This window comes from Crocodylus porosus, unplaced genomic scaffold, assembly GCF_001723895.1.
Source record: "Crocodylus porosus isolate Cpor-Errol unplaced genomic scaffold, CroPor_comp1, whole genome shotgun sequence".
NCBI classification, from domain to species: Eukaryota; Metazoa; Chordata; order Crocodylia; family Crocodylidae; genus Crocodylus; species Crocodylus porosus.
This window is the reverse complement of record NW_017728919.1, coordinates 2,714,958-2,735,612: the sequence shown is the minus strand read 5'-3', so window position 1 is coordinate 2,735,612 and position 20,655 is coordinate 2,714,958. Positions and strand designations below refer to the sequence as shown.

General features: G+C 46.0%; 1 protein-coding gene and 1 long non-coding RNA gene across 4 annotated transcripts; one reads left to right on the top strand and one right to left on the bottom strand.

The window, feature by feature from the left end:
- The first annotated feature begins 9 nt into the window (after positions 1 to 9).
- Positions 10 to 20,256, top strand: SIN3B (SIN3 transcription regulator family member B). Of its 3 annotated transcripts, none has more exons than XM_019538381.1 (19): positions 1,295 to 1,384; positions 2,242 to 2,338; positions 4,101 to 4,364; positions 5,024 to 5,167; positions 6,456 to 6,578; positions 7,094 to 7,183; positions 7,620 to 7,738; positions 8,256 to 8,463; positions 9,111 to 9,227; positions 10,171 to 10,409; positions 12,224 to 12,407; positions 12,650 to 13,244; positions 13,823 to 13,992; positions 15,200 to 15,373; positions 16,334 to 16,426; positions 16,702 to 16,796; positions 17,213 to 17,417; positions 17,512 to 17,643; positions 17,757 to 20,256. In XM_019538381.1, the coding sequence occupies exons 2-19, from the start codon at positions 2,288 to 2,290 to the stop codon at positions 17,985 to 17,987; spliced, it is 3,234 nt and encodes a 1,077-aa protein (XP_019393926.1). In that variant the 5' UTR covers positions 1,295 to 1,384; positions 2,242 to 2,287; the 3' UTR covers positions 17,988 to 20,256. The 3 variants fall into 3 exon arrangements, with proteins under 3 accessions (XP_019393928.1, XP_019393926.1, XP_019393927.1); XM_019538382.1 differs by lacking the exon at positions 1,295 to 1,384 and adding an exon at positions 2,181 to 2,185; XM_019538383.1 differs by lacking the exons at positions 2,242 to 2,338; positions 17,512 to 17,643 and adding an exon at positions 10 to 117 and having other exon boundaries at positions 1,231 to 1,384.
- LOC109312369 lies at positions 3,333 to 6,846 on the bottom strand. The gene is made up of 3 exons (XR_002101796.1): positions 6,741 to 6,846; positions 4,362 to 4,661; positions 3,333 to 3,559 (listed from the first exon to the last, which is right to left on the bottom strand). It is a non-coding gene; the product is annotated as an uncharacterized LOC109312369 (long non-coding RNA).
- Positions 20,257 to 20,655: the final 399 nt, after the last annotated feature.

Genomic DNA, 20,655 nt, shown 5'->3' with positions numbered 1-20,655 from the left:
CTCCCCGCAGGTGGAGGACGCGCTCTCCTACCTGGACCAAGTGAAGATCCGCTTCGGCAGCGACCCGGCCACGTACAACGGCTTCCTCGAGATCATGAAGGAGTTCAAGAGCCAGAGGTACCGGCCCCGGCCCCGGCCAGAGCCTGGATCCGGCGCAGGCCCGAGCCCGGGGGCAGCTGGAGGCGGCGCGTCCCGGCACCCGCGCTGCGCTGCTCGGCCGGGACCTGCTTTGCCCGCTGCCTTCGGCACTTGGCCTAGGGCAGCTGCCTGCAGGACCTGGCTGGGCACAGGGTGCCTGGACAGCTCCAGCTCGCCCTCGCTCTAGGGCGCCTGGTTGCAGGGCTTGCTCCAAGACAGGTGTTTCGTCAGGTCTGACGGCAGCCCCTTTTCCCTGCAAAGTCTCTCCCAGAAGTTTCTTCCTGCCCCCCTATCGGGGCAAGGGTTCCCCCCTCCTGCGCTGCACAGGCTTGTCTGGGGGTTGGCGTCCAGGGTCCTGACCCACTCCAGGGAGCTTCTGCTTCTTGATCTCACCGGCTCTTTCCCCTGGTCCTCTTCTTAATGGAGGTTGGGCAAGCTTCGCTCCTGGGTCTGTTCAGCTGCTGTCCATCTGTGTGGGCTGTCGCTCCCTCTGCCCTTGCGAGTTGCCTGACAGCTGACACTGACTGTGATAAGACGGGCATCTGCTTGATTCGCACCTGGCTTTGCTCTTTCCCTCCTCTGCTGCATTCTTGGCGAGGCCGTATAAGGAACAGATTGAGGGACCTTCACTCCCACTGCTCCCTCCAGGGGCCAGATGTTCCAGCCAGGTGTGTGGTCGCAGTCTGGTACCGTTTGGCCCTGGGACCCACAGACCTGCACAAGTACCTATTTCAAGGAAAAGGAATTGTTCTTATTGACACCCATATGCCTGGTTCTGACATACCAAAATGCTGAAATTGCGTGATCGCTGTGTAAAGGAGGTCTCTTCACTAAGTACCCAGAGCTCCACTAGCAGTACTTCCACCTGCTGCATTTTAAATCTTGTACAGGAAGCCACCAGAGGTCTAGGCAATTCACGGATACCTGGAAGAGAGTGAGCATTATCTCAGTGCTTAAGTCTTTCAAATCCCTGTGTTGTTAACAAATATATATTTGCAATCTGATACATCTGTACCTGTGTATGAATTCCTTTGTGGTTGTATTTTGTGACAAAGACCCTGCATGCAGTTAACAGTTTCTTCTTGGTTCTAGCATTGACACCCCTGGCGTAATCAGGCGTGTTTCCCAGCTGTTCCACGAACATCCCGACCTCATTGTAGGATTCAACGCTTTCCTCCCTTTGGGCTACAGAATAGAGATTCCAAAGAATGGGAAGTTAAGTATACAGTCGCCACTGGCTAGTCAGGTATGTTAACGTACTTAGATTACATGAATACAAATGTACGTGTGCATATAGATAAAGTAGCACGTGGGGTCTGCATAGTAAATGAGCTGATTTGCCTTTACTGCAGTTAGTTAAAGGTTTTCAAATTTTGAGGTTATGGGTTCAGCATAAAAAAAAATTTCTTTTCCAGAAATGCTAATTAGTTTGATTGGAATAAAGCTCCCACACACATACTGCAGTCCAAACATTTGAGTCAGATTTGAGATGGTGGCTGGGTGCACATGTGTAATCCATTCAGTCTTTGTAATCACATTTTACGTTTTAAAGGAATATTTAAAAGGATTTTATTTCCTCATTCCCATTATGATACAAGATATTTACTGGCACGATACAAATATCCGCGTTTTATTCAGATGCTCACATACTGCACTGAAGGATGTGGTATTAAAACACAAATAGATGCATGCCATTCTCTGCTTCCTTCATCACTGTGTGGTTGTTGAGTTTGTAACTGAAAAGTATGAGCTAAATTTCTGTTCATAAGCTTCTGGTTTAAACCTTAATTTGTGCCATCTACTACTCTTTCAGATCTCTTACGTGCATTGATTGTTTTGTATTACTTAGAAATTTAGCATTTTGACTGTTGAGCCTGCGTCTTGATAATCTGTCATTCTTCTGGAACAAAGTAGTTTTACTCTACAGATTTTTTTTAATTCACCCTGCAGTATAGTTAAAGTGAAGAGGATAGGATAATGTAGTGACAATCACAAGCATTAGTGAATCAGAGTGAAAACAAGACCAGAAATAGTGGTGGCTTGTCAGGTTTCTCATGGACCTTTGGTCATTGGATTTTGATTACTCTGTATTCCTTTGTCAAGATCATGGCCAGTGGGTCCAGGTACAGCATTTGAAAATCCCTTGAAAATGAGGCGTGCTCTGGTGGAAGAATTGTTGATGAAAACTGGACCTGAGAAGGTATCCACCCTTTGATAAAAGGACACAGAGCAGAGAATATGAATCTGGTGATGAAGTATGGCATTATTGTGCATCAAATGCCTTGAGATGTTCAGTGACTAACAGGAGACCTGGCTTCGTAACTGGATACTGAAATGAAGCCACCATGTGTTGTGGTAATACAAGGTCTTGTTGACACTTGAAACTTGCTGCTGGGTAAAATACTTTCAGAGATTATCTACAAGGCCTACAGGCCCCCTGCTGTGAACCCCTTTTTCAGAGAGAGCTCTCATATTTAGTGTGTTCTTCCCTGGGAGTCAGTCAGATTCCCTCTTTCATTCCCCCACTTCTCAAAAGGTCCAGTATCACAAAGACTCTTCTGCTAGAATCCCTCAACCTTGCTTCTTGCGTTAGCTACTGGTGGATGCTTGCTCCAGAACCAGTTCATATGGAATTGGTTGGCCTGAGACACAGGAACTGTGTTGCTCGTGTACCTGGAGGCACTTAAGAAAGGCATTGGCAGCACTGGCTTGAGCCAAGTTGCTTTTCACACTCAGTCAATAATTGGATGAGCAGTTTTCAAGCGCTGCCATAGGCAAGAGATGCAGGGCAGAGAGTGTGGTCAGATTCAATGCATTCGGATTCCACTAATCTTGGGGGCTGTGAGCTATAACTTTGTCCTCTGAATCTCATCTGTAAGCTGCAAGCACAAAGTTCACCTGTCACTGGCATAATTCAAAAAGGCTGTTTTCCTAAGGAATCTGAACAACTGCACGTAGGATTTCCTCCATGCTGGCCCTGTGGTGCAGCTGCATGTCTACAAACCCCTTGATGCTACTTCTCTAGAGTTCATTAGTGAAAGGTTGCAGAGATGTTCTCAGCACCGAGACTGCTTGACTTTTATTTTAGAGGGGCAGTTACAATAAGGAGACATAGTTATAGTTATGTACCTCACTACATCACAAACTTCAACATTTTCTTTTTATTGCTTCGTTTAGTAAAGTTCACATGCCAGGATGGTCTTAGCCAAACACTGGTGTGGTCTGGTATCATTGCCTGAGTCTTTGCAAACACAGTAAGAAAATGATAACAACTTCCTTTTCTCACTGTACAATATCTGTGTTCTGGGCAGGGTGTGCTTACCTTCAAGAATTTCGGAGGATGTAAATTTTGGGTATTTACCAGGGGTTCCGATGAAGTCTGTGAACTCCCTTAGTACGATTAAAATCAAACCTCTTTTCCCTGGAAATACAGATGTTTGAGAAAAGCCTTAAAGTTTGGCAGGTTAAGTTATAACCTTTATTCAGACATCTAAAAGGTGATACTTGGGGATGGTAAATTTGTGTTGAGCAAGTTTTGTAACAATACAAATCAGAATACAAACGGGCAGAAAGGAAACCTCAAAGGTGAAGCTTGATCAGTGTCTTTACTCATTACCATCCTTCGCATGTAATTTATTCAGGAGGTTTTAACGTTGAAGACTTTCAAGCACTGTAAATGTTTGTCTAAAGCTCTATTCTAACATACAAAAGGTGCAAATTGGTTGTTATATAAGTAACCCTGAGTTTTTTAAATGGAAAGAAAAATGATAATTCAACTGTGCGCCTATTTGTTTTTTTTAATTGATGGTCTTAGTAACACAGGTAAGGAAACTCATAGAACAGTTAAATCTTTTTCTATGCCATAAACTTTTCTCTGACTAAATATAGGCAAAATATTTTTATTGAACTTGTAGCTTTGTTTCCTTTCATGAGTCACTAGCTTTCATTGCTTCTGCCGCTAGGTGTCCTCGGAGCCTGTTCCAAGTGCTCTCCCTGGCAGTGGATTATTGCTGCATTACTCTCAGGAGAATTCTCACAACCACAGTGACTGTTCCGAGGAGTACAGGCAACAACTGCCATACAAAGAAGATAAATCTCAGATCCCTTTGGAATCTGATTCTGTGGAGTTCAACAATGCGATAAGTTATGTGAATAAAATCAAAACCCGTTTTCTTGACCACCCAGAAATCTACAGATCGTTTTTAGAAATTCTTCACACTTACCAGGTAAAATCCCTGTGAGCAAGAGATTGTGGTTTACTGTTGTGGCCACTTGAAACCTGTATTCTTACACGTTGTTTGTATATGGAGAACTGTGGTTTACTATAAAAGCTGCCCCGAATTCAGCCTCCCTCAGATGAATGTGAACATGGGGAAACATAAAACAAGCCCAGGCTTTGTGCACATCTCCAGCACAGCTCGGCTCAAGCCCTTGCAGGAATACCTCAGAACGCGCCTGGATGCTTTCTCAAATGCTTCAGGTATTGGTTGAGAGAGAGACGTTGGAGAAGCCTCACTGAAGCCCTGCAAGAATGGATTTTTTTTAACTTTGTGATTTTTATCTACTGCGACTAGATTTACAGACACATAAAAGGGGTGTCTAAAGAGACTGACAACTCTTTTCTGAGCCACTCAGGTTCTAAAGCTTCCCCATAGTTTTGTCCCCACTTGCTACTTGCAAGGTGGTCTTAAGCTCAAACTGGGATACCCTATATGGTAGCATATTGTACTGCTATAAGAATCCTGGGCCAGTTGATAACTGTCTAAAGGGTTTTTTTTCTGTATTTGGCTTTTGAACACAGTGGGTTGGCTGTTCCATTTTCCTTGCTAACCAGAGTGTACTACTTGACTACTGTAGCTTTTAACATCTGTCTGTACATTGGCAGAAAGAACAGCTGAACACTAAAGGCAGGCCATTTCGTGGCATGTCGGAGGAAGAAGTGTTTACTGAAGTAGCAAATCTCTTCAGGGGACAGGAGGATCTACTCTCAGAGTTTGGCCAGTTCCTTCCTGAAGCTAAAAGGTCTTTGGTATGTGTGCTCTTGTGAGGCATAAAAGATAGTTTACTCCAAGTTGTCTTCTAGTTGCATCATAATCTGTGTAATGTCTAAACAAATAACCAAAGGATTTGGGCCAGACCCTCACAAGGTATTTAGGTTCCTGCCATTCATTGATTTGATCAGAATTAGACATTTAAATACCTTTTGAGGATTTGGATCTGTGCAGTTGCCACTAGCATTAAGGTAATGGGATCTGAGCTAGGAGCAATTTAAATTGCTGCAGAGTGAAAGAACTTGGAGAAGAGCTGAGTGGATGACACGTCTGTACCTCTTTCTCAGAGCAGCTAACTGACACAGTAGAGAGAACCTGCACCTTCTCAGCTGAAAAGCATAGCAAACAGTTTTGTGTAACTTCTTTGAAGTTACTGCTTTTGGGGGCCGTGGTTACAATTTTCTGGAGACCTTTTAGAAGTGGTGTGTGAAGAGATGATTCTCTAGCTTGCTTGACACTGAGACTTATGCACTGTGGAAAGTAGACACCCCACTCTTGAGAGAGGTCTTGAAGGGCTGTGTGTGAAAACCAGTTACCTTGGCTGGCAAAAAATATATATATACTGCGACCCATCCAGCTTTCAGTTGGAATTATTTTGCAGTGTTAAAACTCTCTTTTTTGGGGGACTGCCACTTATTTTCCTACAGCTTCCATTGACAAGAAGGTCTGAACTGACTGCTTTTTCAGCAGCTCCCTCTGGGGGGGAGAAGAAAGTCAAAGGAATGTTGTTTTTGTTCCTGAACTGCAGCTCCATTAAATCATTGACATTGGGTGAAAACCTCACAGAAAGATGATTTTTGAAATTTGGGAGGAGTGGAGGAAGGCTTGGGCACAGCACAGCTCTGTTCTAAATCCTGTTGCTCCTGTGAGAGGATATCTCCGTAGGGTGCTGTTCAGATGCTGCTGTAGCATCGGTAGAGAATTTTAATTTAGCCCTGGAACTATTTGTAGCTCCAAGAGTACAGAATGTACCTTTAATATGATGGGTTGTTGGGTTTTTTTTAATCTAGCTGCTCCAGCAATAAAGAAGTTGCAGCATGGTTTTGATTGCTACGTGGTCAAAACCCTGCTGCACAAGAGTTGCTTTCAGATTCAAAACATTATCAAAGGTTCTATGGTTAGCATTTGAACTATGCTGTAGTTATTACTTGGTTGTACACAAGCCACCCACTTACTCCATATTCTCTATTCTGCCCAAATAAATAGGGTTCTTTATTTTTGTCGAACTAAGAAATACATATTGAAACCATTTATTCTTTCCTTCAGTTCACAGGAAATGGACCATGTGAAATGAACAGTGCCCAGAAAATTGAACATGAAAAGAACCTGGAACACAGTAAGAAGCGATCCAGACCACTGATGCTGCGTCCTGTTTCTGGCCCAGCAAAGGTATCTTACTGTAAATAGGTTAAATATTCAGGTACAGTACAGTGCTATATCATCCATGTTGCATTTAGGCAATTGTTTTTTAACTTCTAAGTTGTGCTGCATGTGGAAACATTACTCTGACTAACTAATGAAAACTTATTGATTAGCATTCAAGATGCTTACAAAAGGAAGTTTAAAGATGTGTTTGGAGTACATTGTCCTCTGATCCAACAAAGTGTTATGCCCATGCCAGGTGTCAAGTAATACAGGAATTTGGAAGCCCTGTGTTGACCGATCCACCCCCCCCCGCCCCGCCCCCTTGAGCAAATTTCTGTCTGCAGGAGTCTGCCTCATGGGGAGCCACTGCAGCTGGAGCTGGGGGCTGGTGTCATTCATACGGAATACCACAGGGGATCTGACATGATAAAGCTCATTTGTCTGTTTTGAGAATCAGGACACAGAGCTAGCGGTTTGCACAAGTATTTGCCATTCAGTAAAATTGAGATATTGAAGTAAATATTGGATCTCTTCAACAGAAAAAAATGAAACTGCGAGGTACCAAAGACCTGTCTGTAGCAACAGTGGGAAAATATGGAACGCTACAAGAGTTTTCTTTCTTTGACAAGGTCAGTGATCTGGCCCCTCATGTTGTGTGGCCTTTTCAGTTGTACAGAGCAACTGGTTGGCTCATATGGCTTCCTCTATACCTTCAGGTGGCAGCCCTTTCCAATTCCCTACCTGTCTAGGGCTTCAAAGGGGCAGGCCAGTAAGCAGGAGAAGCTCAGGAGACCCCAGAGGAAACTTTAACTTGTATTTTCTAGCATGTGTTCTGCCTACTGAATTTTTGTTTCTAAGCCTATGATCCTCACCCTGTTAATAGTGTAATTTGTTACTAAGTTTTGTTTTTTTTGTTTTTTTTAAAAAGCTGGCATTTCTGTGCCTCTAGGTATGGTGCTGTAATGGATACACATAGTTATTAGGCTAAACCACTTGGACAGAGCCATCTGGGATGTCAGCATAAAAATAAAGCTAGTTAGAGTTCCTTTCCATTCCCTCTCCTAGGTGCGCCGAGTACTCAAGAGTCAAGAAGTCTATGAGAACTTTCTTCGCTGTATTGCACTCTTCAACCAGGAACTAGTGTCAGGCTCAGAGCTTCTCCAGCTAGTCACCCCATTTTTAGGGTAAGTCCTGACTGGCTATTATGGTACAGTGTTCAAATATTTGCTTGCATTACAGCTTTCTATTGGGCTTTATGAGCCAATATTTTAAGGTTAATTTAGAGGGGGGAAAAAATCTTGTCCAATTTTTAAATACCATAGAATCTTAATACTATTAAAAGGGAATTTGTTTGTGGCAGGATCTTGTAGGGAAGTGTTTTTGCCTTTTCCCATCCAAGAGAAGGGGGAAGCGTTATGGCAATGAACAAGGACTCACTAAGCTGCTAAGAAGGAATAATGATAGGATTCTGAAGGGAGTTCTTTGCTGTCTGCTGCCAAAAAGGTGATAAAGACCTTTAGGGGAGTTCTTAAAGCAGGTTGGATAATTATGGAGGGTTTTTTGACCTGTTGCTTTTAGTTTGTTTTTTGCCCTACCTTCTAAATATGAAGGAGGGAGAAGAAGTAATTACTAGTTAGGAGGTGAAGCAGAGAGCATCTCAAACAACTGCACTTACCTGTTTGTATGTGTTTGTGTTTTAAGGAAATTTCCAGAACTCTTTGCACAGTTCAAGTCATTCCTTGGCGTGAAAGAGCTTTCGTTTGCTTCTCCACTGAGTGACCGATCTGGGGATGGAATGAGTCGAGAAATAGATTATGCTTCCTGCAAACGCATAGGTTCAAGTTACCGGGCTCTTCCAAAAACCTATCAACAGCCAAAATGCAGTGGAAGAACAGCCATTTGCAAGGAGGTATTTGGCAGCTTAAGCTTATCACCTGCTTATGCTTGGCTGCAATGGCAGCCAAACCCAGAGTGATACCAGAAATGCTGCCTTCTCATGAGTGTTTAGGACACATGTAAATGCAGATGGTATACTGCTTTAAGTTTATACTGCTTCAACTTCTGTATGCGCCTTCATCTATCTAAAACTGGTTATCAGTTTAGCTTGCACCTGTATATTTACAGCAAGAGCAAATCCAATATTATATTAGTCAGCCTTATGTGCATAAGAAGGTCCATACAGAAGTGAAGTGATTTAACTAAGTCTGCATAAAAGTCACACATGGCATAGTGACAGCAGCTCTTCTCAACTGGAAGAAGGGTTTACAAGAATGAGTGCTCCCAACTCCACCCCTATTGGCACTGGCACCTTTGCCTACGTTACCAGCAGCAAAGGGCATCTCAGAAATATGAAGAACTCCCTGGTGGGGCTTTTCACACGTGCTATTTTGAGAAATGGTCACCCTTGTTAATTTAATACCCCCCTCCCACCCCCACAAGACACACATACTCCATCTAACTAGGTGTCGTACTGGTGTTAGAATTGCTACTTTAGCCAATTCCTACAGTCCTCGTCTCCTGGGATGCTGGCTGATGTCACATTTCACTTTTTTGCAGGTTTTAAACGATACCTGGGTTTCGTTTCCATCCTGGTCTGAGGACTCTACGTTTGTCAGCTCAAAAAAGACTCCCTATGAGGAGCAGCTGCATCGTTGTGAGGATGAACGATTTGAGGTGCTTCTGCTCTTCAGTTTTACTATCACATCTTGTATCCATGATGTGTTTTCTATATAAAAGCAAAATTCAAAGTTGTTAGGGTCATGGTTGAATGGGTAGCCTATAGCCAAATGCTAAACACTGTTAATCTTCTTGCTGTGTTTAGTCCCTCTTCTTTTGTCCTTTTGGCTTTCGTGTGGGCTTGTGTTTCCAAAGTCACTCTCTTCTAAGATGCCCCTTTTGCTTCTTTGCATGAGAGGTAGTGAACAACTCTTCACTTCTCTAGCCCAGCGGTCTCCAACGTGGGGTGCATAAGACGATCCATTAGGGTGCAGGAAGAAAATATTAGAACTTCTATTTAGATGTATATTTATATAAATACACATATAGTCGGGGTGCATGCTCAAAAATTTTTTACTGATGGGGTGAGTGATCAAAAAAGTTTGGAGACCACTGCTCTAGCCTGCAAGAGGAAAGGCAAATACCCTAATGATGCTCTTGTGTACTGGGGGGAAGGAAAGTCTTTGAGGACTTGACCTGTCCTTTACATGCAGACCCCTTGCAAGTGCTGCTACTGGTACTTCTACCTGTGAGGTAGCTTAAATGTTGTTTTTGGCCTGGGGAGTATTTCTCAACACTGTCTCCTCCAACCAGAAACGTCAAGTGCACTGTATTGTCCAGGTCTCCCAAGTGCACATGCAGCACGAGGCATCCCTTAAGATATATCTGGCCAATCCTGGAAAGAGAGAGCTTTGACGAAGGAAACTATTAGAATGCTCCATAGTTTGATTTGCCTGACGTGTTCCCTGCACAAGCATTGCTTTGGCTAGGGAGACTGCCCTTGTAGTTACGAGTATTAGCAGAGAACTCCTCCAGCAAGAATCCTTACCTGAGCATAGCAGCTCTCCACTTCTTCCTGCACAGTCTTTCCTTATGCTGTATCCTGTATTAACTCCCACAGCTAGATGTTGTCCTGGAGACCAATTTGGCCACAATTCGTGTGCTAGAGAGCGTGCAGAAAAAGCTCTCTCGGATGTCTCAAGAGGATCAGGAGAAGTTCCGACTGGATGACTGCTTAGGAGGAACATCAGAAGTGATCCAGCGTAGAGCTATTTACCGTATTTATGGTGACAAAGCCCCAGAGATCATTGAGAGTCTTAAGAAAAACCCGATTACTGCTGTGCCTGTTGTTCTGAAAAGGTAATTCCTCTCCTCAACTATGAGCTCTCAGCGACTAACCAGTACAAGCTGTGAGAACTTGTTGGTTCAGAAGTTAGTTGCCTAGGACTGTGCCCTGAGGGGAAGGTGAGCAGTTGTGTGGAATATTAAACAACAGCATTCCCATCTCGGATATTTAGCTGATTTCTTAGCTCCACGTAAGAAGGGCTTATTTCAGCAATTCATAGATTCATACATGTTGGGCTCAGAAGGGACCTCAACAGATCATCGAGTCTGACCCCCTGCCTAGGCAGGAAAGAGTGCAGCTAGATGCCTATCCAGCTTTCTCTTAAAGACCCCTGAGGTGGGGAAAGCACCACCTCCCCTTGGAAGCCCATTCCAAATTCTGGTCACCCTTACAAACCATGAAGAAGTTCTTCCTGATATCTAGCCTAAAACTGCTCTTTGTCAGTTTGTGACCATTGTTCCTTGTTACCCTGAGAGGCGCCTTGGGGAACAGAGCATCTCCAATCCCTTGCTGTGTCCCCCTAATGAATTTGTAGGTGGCCACAAGATCACCTCTCAGCCTTCTCTTGTGGAGCCTGAAAAGGTCCAGGTTCCTCAGTCTCTCCTTACAGGGCTTGGCCTGTAAGCCCCTAACCATACAAGTGGCCTCCTCTGGACCCTCTCAAGTCTATCGACATCCTTCTTGAAGTATGGCGCCCAAAACTGGACGCCGTACTCCAACTGCGGTCTGACCAGTGCCACATAGAGGGGAAGTATCAGCTCCTTGGATCTATCTGTCATGCATCTGCTGATGCACGGTAAAGTGCAGTTAGCTTTGCTGATGATTTTTTTACACTGGCGACTCGTTCATCTTGGAGTCCGCTATGACTCCAAGGTCCCTTTCCGCTTCTGTGCTGCTGAGAGGGTCACTTCCCAGCCAGTAGGTGTGCTGGATATTTTTGTGCCCTAGGTGCAGCACTCTGCATTTGTCCTTGTTGTACTGCATCTTGTTGTGTACTGCCCACTTTTCTAACCTGTCCAGGTTTGCCTGCAATTGCTCCCTACCCTCTGAAGTGAGCACATGTGATTATGAGAATGCACTGTTGTTCTTGTGGGAACAGTGTGTTTCCTTAGAAGTAGAGTTCCTTCCCTTGCCCCAGTTTGGTGGTTGCTGTGTGCTTTGAGGATAACTCTATAACTAGATTGCTGTTTGGGCTACCATGGAAGTAAGAGAAGTAAATTCTCTCTAAGTCCATAACTAAACTAAACCAGTCTTTCAGTTGTAAATGGCTTTTTATGGTCCAGATTTAGCTAGTGTTTCCTTTCAAGCTGCTCTCAAATGTATTTAAACGTACATTTAAACGTAAGTTAGACTTCCAAATCTTCCTTTTATAAGAGGCATTGTTTCCAAAAAAGCTTAGTTTAATGTAAAACAAGAAATTGGGGCTTCAGATCCCCTCCTGTTAACTCTTAATCTTCTACATTTGGTGTGTAAGTTCTACTGCCATTTCTAACCCTTGTAGGTAAAGCAGAGAGCTAAATAAGATCTCCATTGTGCTGAAAATAGTGTTCCAGAAATGTGTGAGCATTATTAAGGTTCTAGATCCTTTCCTGTGGTTTGCCCGAGCTTCTAACATTCAGGGGGCTTAGACTACTATATTCTATTGATGTCCGTTTATGATAAAGCTGTGTATTTCTAGGCATGCTTGGTTATTAGGGTGTTCCTTGTGCCTACCCTGCTCTAAGAATTTTGAAAGTGTTGGTGCATCTCAGCAGGCTGCTCAAACAACATTGCATAAGGATTTCTGTAGTCTGGCTTTTAGGTGAACAGCACATTCTGCATCATGCAGGTTGAAAGCAAAGGAGGAAGAATGGCGGGAGGCCCAGCAGGGTTTCAACAAGATCTGGCGGGAGCAGTATGAGAAAGCTTACCTGAAGTCTCTTGACCACCAGGCTGTCAACTTCAAGCAAAACGATACCAAGGCCTTGCGTTCCAAGAGCTTGCTGAATGAGATTGAGAGTGTCTATGACGAGGTGTGTATGCTGGCAAACAGTCTGCTCTATTGTTTACAATTAATGTCCAAGGATTGGAGTCATAGCTGGGCCTCGTTGTGGTGGGTGCTCTGTAGTCAGAGGAAGACACCATTTCTGCTCTGGAGAGATCTTTAATTTCAGATGAGAGGTACTTACCAATTAAAACAGGCTGCTTTCCTGTGGCAGGAGTGGCTCCTGGGAAGGGATGGAAAAGAACTGATCCCTTTGTCTCTCGATTACAGCATCAGGAGCAGCATTCAGAGGGGAGAAGTTCCTCCACAAACGAGCCTCACCTTATATTCATTTATGAGGATAAGCAGATTCTGGAAGATGCAGCTTCTCTCATCAGCTACTATGTGAAACGACAGCCCGCCATCCAGAAAGAAGACCAGGCCACCATTCGGCAAATAGTGCATCACTTCATACCAGAGCTGTTTTTCTCTCCACCCCCTGAGCACAGCATTTCTGAAGAGTCAACAGATGAAGACAGAGAGCACCATCAGGCACAGGTGCTAGATACTGCCGAGTTACGCAAGAAGCTTGTACCGGTGCTGCCAAGCAGCCCTCTAGACACAAAAGCAACATTCTGCGATGTCACGGCGGCCGAACCCCACAACACTCTGGATGATGTTTACAGCCTGTTCTTTGTCAATAACAACTGGTATTTCTTCCTCCGCCTTCACCAGACTCTCTGCTCAAGACTATTAAAGATTTATCGTCAGGCTCAGAAGCAGCTTCTAGAGTATCGGTCTGAAAAGGAGAGAGAGAAACTCCTCTGTGATGGGAGGAAAGAGAAAACCAATGATCCAGCCATGGAACTGAGACTGAAGCAACCAAGTAAGAACCTCCTGCAGTCAGAGACCCATTTTGCTGTCAACATTGGAGATGTCTTGTGCAAAACCATTTTTATCTTGGTACCCAGGACCAGCATGCTGGCCTGCAAGCAGTATAGTTGCAGCAACCTCTGGCTCTTTAAACATGCAGATTCATAAATGTTACCCACATACATGTAACCAGTGTAGTTAGTGGGTGGCTTAAAAGCTAAGGGATGTAGTCTTAGCTTGTTTGCACCTTTTGCAAGCCCATAAGCTGCTGTACCATGTATACTTTTATCTCCAATACAGATGTTGAGAGCATGGGAAAATAGTTACATAGCATTTTGGCATTTACTTTGTTGCTTAGAGTTAAAATGTGTGTGAGAGCGCAGTGTCATCAAGGCAGATGGTCAGGCTGTTCTCTTGGCTCTTTCAAGAGCCGACAGCGCTCTCTGGAAGGACATAGCTGGTGCTTTAAGTATCTTGTTCTGTATTTGTGGCACCAAGATTGTGGAGGTGAGTGTGGTTCTCTGCTAAATCTCCTGTCTCTGGCCACTCCTCTGTATAGCAAGTGACTGTTCTTTTTTTTATCCTGCCCAGGTGAGGTGGAGCTGGAGGAATACTACCCAGCGTTCCTGGACATGGTGAGAAGTCTGCTGGATGGAAACATTGACCCCACACAGTACGAAGACACCCTGAGAGAGATGTTCACAATCCATGCCTACATCGGCTTTACCATGGACAAGCTGGTGCAGAATATTGTCCGCCAGGTAACCAGCCCTCAAATTATCTTAGTGCCCCTACAGTGCAGCTTGGGCCCAATCTCTCCCCAGCCTGCTGATAAGATCTGCAAGTTCACCACGTGATGGAGAGACCTAGCAAAGCTAAGAGGAGCTTCCTCTGACACTTGTGATATGCATCTTGGTAAGACAGGCAAGCAAGCAAGCGATAACAGCTTTTGGCCTCTCCTAGCCAGACCTTTCCTCCCCCTCCCAAAGTATTGCAGTTTAAAAAGCCACAGGGACCTATAGCTTCTGTGACTTTCAGCATTCTGTGGTGTCAGCTGTACCAGGAGTGCAGTGTGTACTGCCCAAGCAGGAAACCAAGCTCATTGGCCTGAGATGTCAGTAATCTCTCTCGGGTTTTGGAAAGGGGGAAGTTAGAAAAATGACTGCCAGTGAAGACGGGTGGAAGTGCAGTTTGAGCTGAAGCCACTTTTGTCTTCTGTTTACCTGTAATTTGTATGGAATTACAGCTTCCTCCTTCTCACCTCCCTCAGGACGCCTGCAGTGCTCCTGCCGGTTCTGGGAGAGCTTTGCTCAGAAGCTGGGAAGAGCACTCCTGCCCCTCTGTGAAACTGGCCACCTCAGAGCAATCTTCCTCACAGACCACAGCATTTTTTTTTTTTTTTTTAAATATTTTGGGGCATTGTTCCTAAAACACATGTAACAGACTCGAAGGGACGGGTCATCCATTCACAGTCAGGGTCTGTTTCAGGCCTGCCTTGGCTCATGGCATTTCCAATAGGCCTTGACCTTAGCAGGCTTCTTTCACAGAAGACAACCACCACCATCTCCCAGTCTGCTATAGCCTGAGCTCAGGCCTCCCTTTTTGTCTCCACCTTCCAGGGCAGGTGTAGCAAGGCAGAACTGCCTGAGCCCACAACCCCTTGGTAACCGCAGCTTGTCCATCAGAAGTGGAATATCTAGGTCTCTGCTACCAGCTTAAGAATCGGATGCTCTAAATGAGCACTTTATCAGGAGGCTGAGTCGTGTGCTAGTCGCATTAAGTCACTTGTGCAAGTACCCCTTGCACAAGGATGCTGCTGTTACAGAGATGCCCGTAGGAGGCATGCAGGATCAAGTCTAGAGGTAGAATTGGGTGTGGAAGTGGCCGGAGGTGTACGGTGGTGCACGCTGCATTCCCCATTCAGCAAGTCTCTTGTGAGAGTTGAAACCCTTCTTGGCCTGTTGACAGCTTCACCACCTTGTGAGTGACGACATCTGCCTGAAGGTTGTTGAACTTTATTTGAATGAGAGGAAGCGTGGTGCTGCTGGAGGCAACCTGTCCTCCAGGTGTGTGCGGGCAGCCAAAGAGACCAGCTACCAGTGGAAGGCGGAGCGCTGCATGGCAGATGAGAACTGTTTCAAGGTGAGTGCAGAGCGAGCTGGCACAGGAAGCGCAGGCAGCTGCAGTCTGATTTCCTGAGAGCACAGTATCTCGTTAATTCAGATTGCTCTGAACCAAATGCCTCTTGGGTCAGGTTGCTGGGGAATTGTCCTGCCCCTGCAGCTAGCAGCCAGCTGCTGGATCAAGCCTCCTTCAGAGAGACCATTTCTTTCGCAAACAGAGCAGACCTAGTGATGCTGTGACTCAGGGGAGGGGGACATTGCTTTGGAAGCAAACAGACAAGAGTGCCCCTTTCTCAAGGGCTTTGGTCTTGGGCTAGGTAGAAAGTGTGAAGGCATGGCAACGTACAAGTGGTGCAGAAAGAAGGCAGCTCCTGCCCTTTGTGTCACAGCCAGAAATGCTGACTACAGCATGGATCTTGGTTTGTCCAGATTTCAGCTGTGGATTAGAGTAGACAGGTTTTTGCAGAGGGACACTTTCAGAAAGGGCTTTCAGTAGGAAGAGACTGCGTGTTTGCAGGGGACTGGTCTATAAAGGTGGAAAGTGGCCATGAAAAGTGAAAGAAAAGCTCTAAGTAGTGGTTCCAGTTGTAGGGATCATTTAGCGGAAAGACTTGCAGAGGACATACAGGTAGAATTTAGCAAAAGCTTGGATGGGGGTGAGCAAGTGAGAGGAGTCTTAGCCAGAACACCAGGCCAATGATGGGGAGGAAGGTGAGTAGCCAGCAGTCACCAGGAATGAAGAGCTACAAGGAAACTCAGAAGGGAAGATGGAGCTTGGCTTCAGCATGCTGAGCATGAGAGGTCTGGATGAGGCAGCAGCTGGACCAAACAGGAGGAGTTACCTGGGATGAGTGGGCAGGGGCTGGAAGAGATTTAGGGAACATTTATTTAGAGCTGGTTCTGGAAGCCCCAGGGACAAAATTTAGGGGAAAAGAGAACAGCCTCAGCTAACTTCCCTGTGTCTATCCCTTTGCTACAGGTAATGTTTCTTCAGAGGAAAAGCCAGGTGATCATGACCATTGAGCTACTGGATACAGAAGAAACCCAAACAGAAGATCCTGTTGAGGTCCAGGTAATGTAGCAGTGAAACCAGAACCCCCTCAGCACCACTGGCAGAGCAGGCTGCTAGGGGTGCTCCCCTCTGTCCTTGCTCCAACTTGTGAGTTTGTCAGGAGGATGAGCATGTGCAAGGTTGTAACAGTTGGAGACTAGTAGGTTTACCTGTCCGTGGGGTCGGGCTGTGGTAGGAATGAAGCACTAAAGTAGGCTAGAAAAACTGGGAAGTTGTACCTGATCTTTTTCTGACTGAAGAGGAAAATGACTTTGGAAATGGTCTCTTTTATGTAGCACTTGGCCAACTACATGGAGCAGTATGTTGGTGTGGAGGGAGCCCCAAGCAGCCAGAACGATGGCTTCTTACTGAAACCAGTCTTCCTGCAAAGGTGAGTTCCCCTCTGTCCCTGGTGTCACCCCCGCCCCCCAACAGCAGTCCTGTTGCTGCCCTACATGTTGGGGGTGATGCTGTATGATGCACAGTGCAGGCAATTCCAGGGAAATGTAGCCACCTCTGGGGTGCAGGACAGCAGCCAGAGCATGGCAAGCTGCACAAGGGCTTGTGAGAGGGAATGGTCCATCTCCCCTTGGGCAGCATTTAAGTTCATTCACTTGATGGAGACTAAGTCCTGACCGCTTCATGCTGTGCCAGCTGGGGGAGGGGCAGGGAGGGCAGTGGGTCTGGAAACCAATCCTGGGAAGAGCCAGGTGCAAGTTTAATGCTTCCTCTGTGCTTTCAGCTCTGCTCAAGGGGTGGAGCTGAGTAACCTGGTGTGTCTCACCCTGTCGCAATGGTCTTTTCTAGGAACCTTAAAAAATTCCGCAAGTGGCAATGCAAGCAAGTGAGAGCTCTGCGGAGCGAGGCCAAAAGCTCCTGGAAAAGGCTGATTGGTGTGGAGAGTGCGTGCAATGTGGACTGTAGGTTCAAGCTCAACAGTCACAAGATGATGTTTATCGTGAACTCGGAGGACTACATGTACAGGCGGGGTGCGCTCTGCCGGGCCAAACGGGTGAGTCCCCTACTACTGTGGTAGCTTGGGTGCTGGCCGTGATGGGGAATTTGAGCCACAAGTGGCAAATGTCTTTGTGCCCAAATCCCTCCAGGCTACACCCTTGAGGTACTGCCCTCTTTGGGCTGAAACAGCAAAGGAGGCTGGTAGAGGCCATGTGCCTCAGTTTACTGGCCACAGATTTACCATGCAAACCACACAGGAGGATGATCCATGCAGAAATCAGGTAGGTGGGATCTGTGCTGTTGGCTGGGGTTATGTATGGCTCAAGTCAGGGAGTGGAGAGGCCAGCCTCCTCTCCCAAGACCCTCTCCCTGATCTCTCCTGTCCTTGCCTCAGGCACAGCCAGTGGTTCTGCTCAAGCACCACCAGCAGTTTGACGAGTGGCACAGCAGGTGGCTAGAAGAGAATGTCACTGTGGAGGCAGCAGACCTAGTTCAAGACTGGCTCATGGGTGATGAGGACGAGGACATGGTGCCGTGCAAAACAACTTGTGAGACTGTCAGTGTCCACGGGGTCCCAGTGAACAGATACAGGGTGCAGTACAGTCGCCGGCCAGCTTCACCATGACAAAGGACTTGTCCACAAGACCATGCCAAGCAGGAGCTTTGCTGGTGAAACACTAAGTCTGAGAATAGTGGTGGGAATGCAGTGTATGTATTAACGATATTTATCCAAACAGCATTTTACTTTGGGTTATGATGTATTTCCATACGGCATAGAATTGTCTCCTTGCAGCATAATCCTCTGGGCCAGGTCATGAAGAGAGCTGAAACCATGACACGAAGAGGGCTCTTGGCACTGACATGCCATAGAGCAGATTCCCAGCTTCAGGTCTCCTGTGGATCAGCCACTGCTGGAGAGGCGGCTTTTGGAACAGGTGGACAGAATAGAGGAGACTGGTGGCAACTGCCCTGGAGGGATGGAACAAGCGGGGCTGGCTGCTGGCAGAGGAGCAGAGAGCTGTAATGCTCCAGCCAGACCGGAGCAGGAGTGATGCTGGAGCAGATGCTGGCAGCTGCTTCCTCTTTGAAAGGTTTGTTCCATGTCTCTTTAGATTTCATTGCAGGCATGAGCCTGCAGAACTTTTCATTGTAACCCCTCCATGCCAGAGGGTCCAGAGCACAGATGGCCAGCCTCACCAGGGACTGCAGGCACCCCTCACGTTATCTGTTTGTACTAGCGTAAGCTCTGAAAGCAGCGTTTGTATCAACTTCGGGCAGGGAAGTGCCAAACCCTGAGGTGACAAGAAGAGAAGCTAACTTTCAACTCTAAAACAATTACGTTGCTAAAATTCTACAGTGTGAACAAGTGGGAAACATCTCCATGGGCTGCAAGGTTAAGGGAGCCAGAGCAGGGTGCCCTGGGGACATCCTCAGCAGAGTGCTGTATTGGACCTTGTGCCAGTGCTCTACAAACTTGTCACACCACTGGATTCTGCCTTCTGAGCTCAGGAGTTGTGTGCAGTGGGAGTAACATCCATGTGAGGGGTCTTGCATTCTGCATGCTGGTGGCTGCTACTCAGAACCTGTGTCCTGCAGGCTCTTAGCTTTCCCATGCGCATCTAGAACTCCTCCTTATCACTGCTGTGCTGGCCACACCTGAAGTATGTCAGCAGATGGAGCTCTTGGAGCACAATGTCTACACTGAGCTTGAGGTTTCTCCATCCCACGTCAGTATGTGTAAGGTTGTGTCCACGAGGCAGATTGCACCCTGTTCAGCCCTGACTCCGTGTTTCTCAGCTTTTGGAGGAATTGGAACTCCTCACATGTTTGTTTCTTTGTGATTTTGTTTGTTTTTTTTTCCCTATGGTTCATAGTCAGTGGGAGTCTCACTTTTTCTGGCTGTCCAGCATTTAGTCCTGCAGTTGTCTTATTGACAGTGGAAGACATGACAAACCTTTTGGATACTTGTGACCTAAAACTGTACCATCTGCACATCTTTCTTGCAAGATAACCTGTGGGAGGGACAGGCTTTGGGCACTGTTGGCCACAAGCACAGCGATTGGCAACAGAAGGCTTTGCACCAGGAAGCCAGGCTCTCGCTGTCCAGGGTTTCAGTTAACTTCAGTTGCTGAAATGAGCCAAAGGTGGTTTTTTAGTGTTTGTTTGTTTGTTTGTTTGTTTGTTTGTTTTGTCGTTGTCCCCCGCAAGCTCTTGGCTTGTTTTGGGTAAGGAGCATAAGATAATGAACATGAACCTCTGAGAGCCTGGGGTAGGTCTGACTGATCCAGTGCACAGGATCCCCTATTGCTTCCAGACAGCTCTCCAAATGCACCTCAGTCCTGTCCAACTCTCTGCCGTCTCCCAGCAGAGATGACCAACTGTGCCAAACTTTGTTATTGTTTTATGATACAAATGTTTACTAGACGGTAGGTTGCAACTTGTGGCTTAAAATGCATTCGATTCCATGCCTCCCTGGGTGCACGATGCATTCATGCATCCCCCTGCTTGGTCTCCCCGACATTTTTAAGTGTACTTCAGACATTTTTAAGCAATCTTATTTTGTAAACTTTAATTTATAACCTGAATGGATTAAGTGAGACTCATAATTTACAGCACTCTTGTCTCAAACATAATAGTAACAAATGATGTGAATAAAACACGCAGGCAGTGCAGACATGTTTGAGAGTGGCTTGCTAATGACTGAGATTTCAGCCTTGAATGCTGTGTATCTGCTAGCATGAAGCTGATTAAAGAGAGTTTGTTCTTCCTTTGACTTTCTTTTTGAAGGATCTTTGCTTTGGGGCTTGTAATTGCTTTGCTAGCTCTCTGAATGTAGGTTTTTTGATATATTTATTTGCACATTCAAGTAAAATAAAGTATGGAGCTTATAAATCTCCCAGAGTCCTTTCCTCACAAGTGACATTGGAGCCAGGGAGAGGACCAGAGTGACCGATGCCTAATCTTACACTGTAGAACAGGCTATGGAGGTGGGTGCAGGACTGGCCATGCCCAGCTGTGATCCAGACAGCTGCAAGAAGACTGATTAACCCATGTAGTCACCCACTGATTCACTCTACGCACTGAGAGGCAACAGTCTCTACTCTCATGGCCATGCCTCAGCCATGCACCCCACTTTCTTATCTGAGCTATAAATGCAAGCACTGCAGAGCCCTGGCTACCTCTACAACACCTGCAAACTGCAAAACATTTCATTCTCTCCCTCCTCTGTGACACTGGGGAGGTGCTGCTGACTCCTGCCTCCCTTGTAACCAGCAGGTCAGTGGCTGTAGTAC